The 8,829-nt window shown below is 33.3% G+C and overlaps 1 protein-coding gene across 1 annotated transcript; it reads left to right on the top strand.

The window, feature by feature from the left end:
* The first annotated feature begins 476 nt into the window (after window positions 1-476).
* Window positions 477-5,391, top strand: LOC137813917 (ArgH (DUF639)). The gene is made up of 10 exons (XM_068616399.2): window positions 477-626; window positions 1,119-1,344; window positions 1,789-1,914; window positions 2,229-2,398; window positions 2,755-2,888; window positions 2,990-3,167; window positions 3,581-4,136; window positions 4,474-4,586; window positions 4,689-4,941; window positions 5,042-5,391. Exons 1-10 carry the CDS (start codon window positions 565-567, stop codon window positions 5,270-5,272), a joined length of 2,049 nt encoding a protein of 682 aa, XP_068472500.1. The 5' UTR covers window positions 477-564; the 3' UTR covers window positions 5,273-5,391.
* The last annotated feature ends 3,438 nt before the right edge of the window (window positions 5,392-8,829 follow it).

Here is an 8,829-nt window from a genome sequence, read left to right as displayed (position 1 = left end):
TGTAAAAATAAAATAAATTTGTTCGTATATAAAATTTGTCATGTTTATCGTCCTTACAGTAAAACAAAATCATAACTAGTTTAAAATACCTCATAAACAACTTTGATGCATGTGCTTTAAGAAAATATTGTAATAATCCAGTTCTTATTAATCATTGAAATTAAGAAAATTAAAGTTCTTGAAATTTCGAGTTGCTTGCATCATTTATGTTTTGTTTTGAAATAAACCTTAATTGTTTTTCCATCTAGATATACGAAAAACGTTCAAAAGCTTTCTTTATCTCTATCATCTTATGAATCTCTTCTCTTTTGCGTAGCACCGCTACACGAGAACGAAGATGGATAATGACGCAGAAGAAGAACCAAGTGTTGCATGCTTGCGTTGCATGGTCATTGCAACGTGGCAAATGATGAACATGTCCACGAATCACCCTCTTTTCTATTACTATTAGATCAAACCTTTAGATTTTCGGTGCCTCTTTGCATTCACCTTATTTTACACACTGAAAGAGTTAGAGAGAGAGAAGAGAAGAGAACTTTAGAAGGAAAAACCCCGACACAGGTTATGGCTATGAAACTCAAGTATGTGTCTTCCATTGCGGAGGACGTCATCCATAGATGTGCACAGTAATCTCTCTCTACTCCTACACCCTCCTACATACTATTTGCTAATCATAGTAATAATCTTATACGAGGTTGTTAGAATCACAGGACAACTATGTAATGTGTTATTTCTTTTGAGAAAGAGGAGTTGTATTTTGTTCTTTTACTTTCTCCATGTTGTGTAGTTGTTTTCCTAGAGATTGGAAATATCTTGATAAAGTGTTAATTCCATGTTCTAGTTTTGTGGTAGATCATCATGAAATGTCACCAAGATTGGTTACTACCATTTTGTATTACCGTGGTCCAGAATCATACTACTTATGAACCTATATCCACATTTTCACATTTAGTACAGGCAGATCTCTAACAGTGTAAATTATTGATTTCAACAATGATTAGACATTGTGTTTTGAAATAAATCATAAGTGCAGTCACAGGCAAGTTCTCGACGGTGCCATGGTTACCAAAAAAAATGTCATCATGAAATGCTAACTATTTTTCCTTTTTGGTACTTAGGAAATTGGATACTTCGGTAGAGACTTTGGTGGAAGATTTTGAAGGAGGATGGAAACCTGAAATGGGAGACTACTGCATAAAATTAGTTGAATTTTGCAGTGGGAAGGCTGTGAATGAAATGCGCCACAACATAGAGGGAAACATCAATGATGGCTCATTTAGCAGGTTGACATATGACATGATGCTTGCCTGGGAGAGACCTAGCTCCTTGGAAGAAGAGCATACGGTAATACCAATTCCAACCAAGATAAAAATTGGCTTTTCATTTCAGCGATACTCATCTTTAATTAAAGGAATAATGCTTACAGAATAGTTTTTTTTTACTGTGTTTTGTTATAATGTAAACACTAAACTAACATAAGCTATTAAAATGGAAAAATTTTAGATATTTGATAAGTTTTATTAGGGACCGAGATTATATTGCAGTGGTTGACTGGTTTTATGCTTCAGGTATCTTAGTAATGAAAGTTTGGATATCAGTTCCAGAATGTATTTGTATTTACCAAATTCTCTTGATATAAGACATGTGATTTTACATTTACTAACTAAAGTAGGGCTTCAAATTATGGGTCATTGATGGCCTAGGATATGTCCTGTTTGATCTGAACTAAGGTTATTGTTTTTGTTTCTACTCATGCTATTAATCCGATGAGGCTTTTGAGGTTTGCAGGAGTCAATAGCAAAGGAGAAAGAAGAAACGAAAGAAGAAACGAAAGAAGAAAAGAAGATAACTAAGAATACCACTGAAGAACAGGATGATATCCCTCTCTTCTATTCAGACATCATGCCCCTCCTTGTAAGACCATCCTTTCTCCTTGTACTTATCATAGAGATGGTGGATTTATAAGCTTCACCCCCACCCTACCTTTGTTTGAAGAATCAGTTTGAATTCCAGCCTTCTGCAGGTCTTGTCCTCTAAATGAATGAAACTGAAATTAGTTTATGAATAGTCTATATAAAAAGAATGGATAATATTTCTTGCATTTGAACCAAGCCAATTTGATAGAAGTAAACAAAATATTTATGGTTTTAGGAGTTTAGATATTTTCAAATGAAGTGATCTCTTGGTAAATTTTGTTTTCGTATCATAATTCATAAACCATTGGCCAGGTTAATGATGAGCCCAATGTTGGAGAAGATGCATTTGTATGGTTGGGATCCTTAGTACCATTAGTTGCAGATGTAGCAAATGGAAGGTTTACTTTTGAAACTCTAACAGCATCGACAGGCTACAGGCTACATTTTCCAGCATACGACAAGTTCTTGAAAGAAATGAAAAAGTAATGCATTGATCTTATGAATTTATTTTTTCCTGGTCCATTTGCAAGCATTTGGAGTCCATTAGTATAATAGCTAGGAAAATCATCTGATGCCTTTTAGGCTTCGTTTGGAATACTGTTTATCAATATCTCTGATTTAGAACTTGATAGCTATATTAGATTATTTGATAGGTGAACATATAAGATATGCAAGATATGAATTATCCAAATTGTTAAGAATGAGTTTGAGTCTACTGAGTAGAAATGAGAAAGTTAGAGTAGCATATTAGGAAGAAGACACATAAAAGCAGAAGTTAGTTGTGCATTATAAGTTCAAGTTCTTGTTATGATTCATTTTTAAATTCATGATTCCATAGGTGCATACGGCATTTGCAGAAACAGGCAAAACCAAATGGGGTGGAACTGGCTGAGGATGAATATATATTACATGTAGATGGAACAGTCGTGAGTCAGAGAGTAGTTCGCCACATTGGAACAACAAGTTGGCCTGGTCAGCTGCTTGCTCTATCTAATCATTCATTTAATAATGTTCTGGAATTTGTAAAAAGCATTCATAAAAAATGTAAATGTTGCTTTGGTTTTAATTGGCAGGCAGGCTTACCCTGACCAATTACTCTCTTTACTTTGAGGCTTCCGGAGTAATCAAGTATGAAGATGCTCTCAAAATAGACCTCTCCAAGAATGTTGAGCAGAGTGTTAATCCTGCTGCCACTGGTCCTTGGGGAGCTCATCTTTATGACAAAGCCATAGCCTATGATTCAGCTGATTTGTAAGGACACTAGCATACCACTTTTTATTAATCATCAGTACCTATTCTACAGTTTTGTCCATTAAAATATGTAGTACCGATTCAATCTTCGTAATATATATATTTTGGATAAATGATCAATTTTGTCCTTGAATTTTAAATGAACACATTTCCTGAAGAATCGTAGAGTTTGTGAATTCTACATCTGATGCCTTTAAAGATGGTCTGAACTAAGAACTTGTGAACTCAGCAACAGATTGGTAGCTGTCTAACATTTTTTAGTGTGGTTTATTAATTTTTATAGCTTTGACATAGTCATATCCTTGTTCTGCTTAAATTTGTTAGTACCACCTTAATGTAATATGATTACAGAAATATATATAATCTTCACTTTTGTCATTAACGTGAATAAGTTTTTCTTTACAAATTTCTAGATCAGAGACAGTTGTACTGGAGTTTCCAGAGCTTACAAGTTCTACAAGACGTGATCATTGGCTTGCTCTAGTAAGGGAAATAATCTTTCTCCACAAGTTTTTATGCAAGTACCAGATAAAAAACCCAGCACAGACGTGGGAGATGCATTCAAGGACAATGTTGGGAATCATCAGGCTGCATGCAGCAAGAGAAATGCTAAGAATATCACCTCCTGTCCCTACCAAATTCTTAATATTTTCCCTATATAACGAGATACCAAAAGGAGATTTTGTGCTGGAAGAGCTCGCGGATAGCCTCAATAAAAGCAACAATAGCCAGTCTTGTAGTGCAAGTTCCATTCTTAGTAGTATGAACATTTCTAAGACAATAGTTTCTGATGTAATAACAGATGAGGCAAGACAAGCAGATGAAAGTGTTTATGATGTAGACGGAAGTCCTACATTGGAAACCGCTATCCAACAAGCTAGGGAGGAAGAAAGGGAAATTCTCATTGCTAAAGCTACCACTGAAGAGTTAAAGGAGGAAGGAGTTATTGACAGTGTTTTGGTTATAACGGTAAGGATTTAGTTTAGCCTAAACAAAGCCCCTAATTATCCTCAATTGCTGAACTCTAGTAAGCAGTAGTAGCACTTGATTGTCCAAAATGGAGTTGTTTCTGAGTGCAGAAAGTATATTATAATGTCTTTCCATAAATTTCTTTATACTTTGGGAAATGTGAAGTTCATGGTCAACATTTTTATGTTGTAGGCTATGATATAGTAAAAGATTGCCTTATTCTTTGTCATAAACTCTTCATTTGAGAATCAGATTTCAGGATGGTCCTGGAATGGAAAGAAAGGTTCGCATGTTTGCAGTTTAGACCTAATATTAGTTTTCTGATTTCTTTGTACAGGAACTCCTGAAGCCACTCAAAATTGTGGTCCCTTGGTTTCGACAAATCTTCTCATGGGAAAGGCCATTACTTACTCTTGTTGTTCTTGCTGCATCCCTTATGATCACCTATATGTAAGTTCTTATTTCTTAACTTGTTAATTTTTGTTATATATATACCAATCAAAACTACCCCTAGAATGGAAGTATGTAACATGGCCTGGATAATGATGACAGGGAATGGGTTGGCAAGGCATTTGCAGGTTTGTTGATTTGGGCAATAAGAAAGATGATTGAGGCAAGAAAAAACAAGACTTATGAGAAATGCAACGAGATAGTAATCAGTAGATCTAGTATGTCTTCTGATCAGTCTACGATGGAGAGCATTGTCTCAGCCCAGCAAGGATTGTACACTGTTCATGAGATGATGCAGATAGCAAACATAGCAATGCTAAAGATATGGTCAATACTTATTTCAAAGGCTGATAAGGTAGAGTTGTTCTTCAAATATGTTTGCCTCATTTGTGCATATGACATACAATTTGTGGTTGCTTTTGCTTACTACATACATATCCTTGTTTCTTTTTCAGCATGCAAAATTAGTGATGGTGGCTATGGGTGCGTTGGCGATCTTATTGGCAGTGATTCCATTCAAATTCTTCCTTATGGGTCTCATTATCCAAAGCTTCACTATGACATTAGGAAAGCCCTCTGAAACAGGGAATAGAAGGTTGAGGGAATGGTGGGATGCAATACCAATAGTTCCTATTCGTGTAGTAGACGATGATTCTAACACTCCTCATCACACCCTTGCTTATTAGATTATGTAGCCTTTCTTCTGCAACACCCTTTTTACAAGGGGAACTGATTACTGTACATAGCAATAGAAAAGACTCTGAAAAGTGAAAATAAAAGTATAAATAAATAAACTTCTATGGCATATGAATTGAAAACTATATAAAGTATTACCATGTCACACTTGGTTAGTTTAATAAAGATTTCAATCAGTTTTGCTGAATCCTGCTATACTCAAATATTGTTAAAAAGGTCATAATTTTTCTAATCCAATCAATTTAAGTTTTTTTATCACTTTTCCTTTATTATTCTTCTTTCTTTAGACATAATGGGGATGTTGAACAGATTTGGATAATTAAATAGATAAAAACAAAATTGAAAATTGATTAACAGGATAGTTTACATTTTATTAAACTGTTTACATTTTATTAAACTACAAGAGACCTAAGATAGTTTCCAAATGGGGTAAATGGCTCCTAGATTCTTACACAATAACTTAGTTTTAGGATTTTTTAACTCAGATTATACTAATGGATAAGGTACTAAAACTATAAAAACATATAAACCATGTACATTGTTATTAGATTATATATAGTTCATTTGGTTGGTTCAATGTGAGCATTAATATACGGTTTTTGAGATTAATAAATGCATATAAACCATGTACAATGTTATTAAATTAAAATATATCTCACACAAACTGAATTAGTTAATAATGATTTGACCATTTATTATTTTATTAATTATTTCACATGATAAAATATAGTCTTTGATTTGCATGTGTTGTAATATAGATTAGGTAGATCAATTAGAGATGGATTTTGCAACATCATTATAAAACCTAACTTTAAAAGACATTTCTATATGCGTTCCCAATAGAAACTTTAGAGTTTTTCAAACATGTTCATACTTTCACATCCAATCATTTTCAACATCTACTTTACAATCAATAATAATATTATTTTAAAATTTTATATATTATTTAATTATAATTTTTTTTAAATTATAGGTATTACTACGTAACCAGTAACAACAATCATCTACTATCATATAAACAAAATATTATTAAAAGAAATACAAAAAGACTATACCAAAACTCGTATGTTAAAGAAAATGATAGGTAGACTATACATATTTATAAAGAATTTTAGAAAAAGACTAGAAGAGAGCCTATTATACCAGTAAAATGATTATCTATGAATAAATCTTAAACTAGCCAACTTATCAACACACGCATTCCCTTCACGAAAAATATAAATAACCTTAAACCTGATTTTTCCATAATAATTAAGACAAGTATTTCATTGATTATGAAGCCTCTACGGAATAGTCCTAACAGTGAACGTAGCTCAAACCAATGTAGAATCACATTCAAGCCATACATTAGTAAATTCCATCTTTTGAACTTCGTCCAGATCATATATAACTCCATAAAACTCAGCAACCAAAGCAGTCTGAACATTAAGAAATGCAGAGAAACCCCAATAAACTCTCTCATACTTCCACAATAAGACTAGATATCTCTTAGCAACTCCATCAGTGTTAGTTTTAACCCACTCTAAAAAAGGGGACTTCCATCTAACAGGAAGATGACAAAGAACTTTACCAGTACGAGTATTAATACCAAAACATTTAATGACGCTGAAATCCAACATATCATTCTTCATTGAAGCTTTAAACGAATTTTCCACGAGACAAGTTAAATCTTTAATTATCGAAATAGCCCGAGAAACATCAATCTTATCCTGAAATCTAGTATAATTCTTCATACGCTATATCATCCAAATAAAAAAAGTTATCACAACAAGCTTAAGCAATTTAACCAAAGAACTATCGTCACTCTTAATAAAAGAAAGAAGATTTTCCTTATTAGAGAACTAAGGAGTAAGAAAAATTTGCCTAACCCAACTCCAAATATGCAAAACATTAGAACATTTCAAAAAATAAATGTTGAATAGATTTCTCGTTCTTTTCACAAAGTGTACACACATAAAACATATGTGCAAACTTTTATGCTGAATATGATGATCTATAGGAAGTCGGCTATGAAAAACTTTTCACAGTACTAGAGTTTTGAAAGGTGGAATATATGAAGACCAAATGAATTTACCCTAACCACAAAGAACTCCTGGTTCCAAGAAAAAAGTCCTAATCGATTTAGGAGTGAAACGACCAAACTCATCAAAATCCAATTAGGAATATCTTGTACCTCCGTAACCATGATATGATTAAAAAAATGAGGCATCTGCTGTAAAGACAAGGGAATATTCCAATCACAACCAGTCCAAAACTGAGAGACTGTATTCAGAATGCTAGCACTATCAGATAGCCCTACAATGTTAGCTAAAGAAGTAGTAGAACACCATTTATCATTCCAAAAATTAATAAAAGTACCTATACCAATAGTCCAAGAAGTATTATCAAGTATAGTAGCATAAAACTGCTTAATTCTAGGCCAAAGAGACGAGGATCAATAAACCATTCAAAACTTGTATTTTGATTTAAGAACTCTGGCTTTTAGGAGAAAATACCAAAACTTGTTACTATAAGCAACGTTCCAAGCAAGCTTAAGAAGATACACATTATTTTCATGATGAATATTAATAATCTTAAAACCTCAATTCTCAAGAGAAGTACAAATCGTAGCCCAATTAACTATAGTTATACCTTTTTTCAGAATATCACTAGTCCAAATAAAATTTCTACACCACTGCTCAACTGTAAGGGAAACAGACCAGTTATACATATTAAAGCTATAAACTAAAAATTCAGTAATCATCGTATTAACCAACTGAATTTGACCCTTCATGCTACGATATTTACCTTTCCAAGATGCTAGCTTCAATTTGCCTTTATCAACCAAAGGTTGAAGAAATCATCACTTTGGAGCACCAACAAAAATAGGTACTCCTAAATAAGTAAAAGGTAAGCAACCATGACTACAAGAAAGAAGACGTTGAATTTTGGTGACAAATCTTGCAGAATTATCCATGGTGAAAAAACTACTCTTAGAATTATTAACATATTGACCCGAAAAATATCCATATATTCTAAGAAAAGACTCAAATTTCTAAGAGATTTATTATTCGTCCTCTAGAAAACAGATATGTCATCAACATATAAAATATGAGAGGGAGTGACATAACCTTGCAGACTAACCATATGCAGAATCTTCTTATCATTCACAAGCTTAGGAATACCTCTACTGAGAACTTCCTCTACAAGACAGAAAAGTAAAGGAGACAATGGAAAAAACCCACCAAACTACCATTTCTCCTGATAGAAAGCATAGCTGAATGAAGAATTGTACTAATCCAACCGACAAACAAGGGATGAAAACCAAAGCATGTCAAAACTAGTAATAAAGACTTCCAACTCAGAGTGTCAAATGCTTTATGAATATCAACTTTGTAAGTCAAATTCCCTCCTCTAACCTTTTTAGAAAGTATGTTAATAGCTTCATAAGCAATACCAATACAATCTTGAATTTGTCTACCCTGCACAAACCCACATTGATTAGGAGAAATGATTCTAGCAGCCACAATTGCAAGCCTATTCGCAAGTATTTTGGAAATAATCTTAA

Source organism: Phaseolus vulgaris, chromosome 1, assembly GCF_051622355.1.
Source record: "Phaseolus vulgaris cultivar YP4 chromosome 1, ASM5162235v1, whole genome shotgun sequence".
Lineage (NCBI taxonomy): Eukaryota > Viridiplantae > Streptophyta > Magnoliopsida > Fabales > Fabaceae > Phaseolus > Phaseolus vulgaris.
This window is presented reverse-complemented; position numbering and strand designations above follow the sequence as displayed.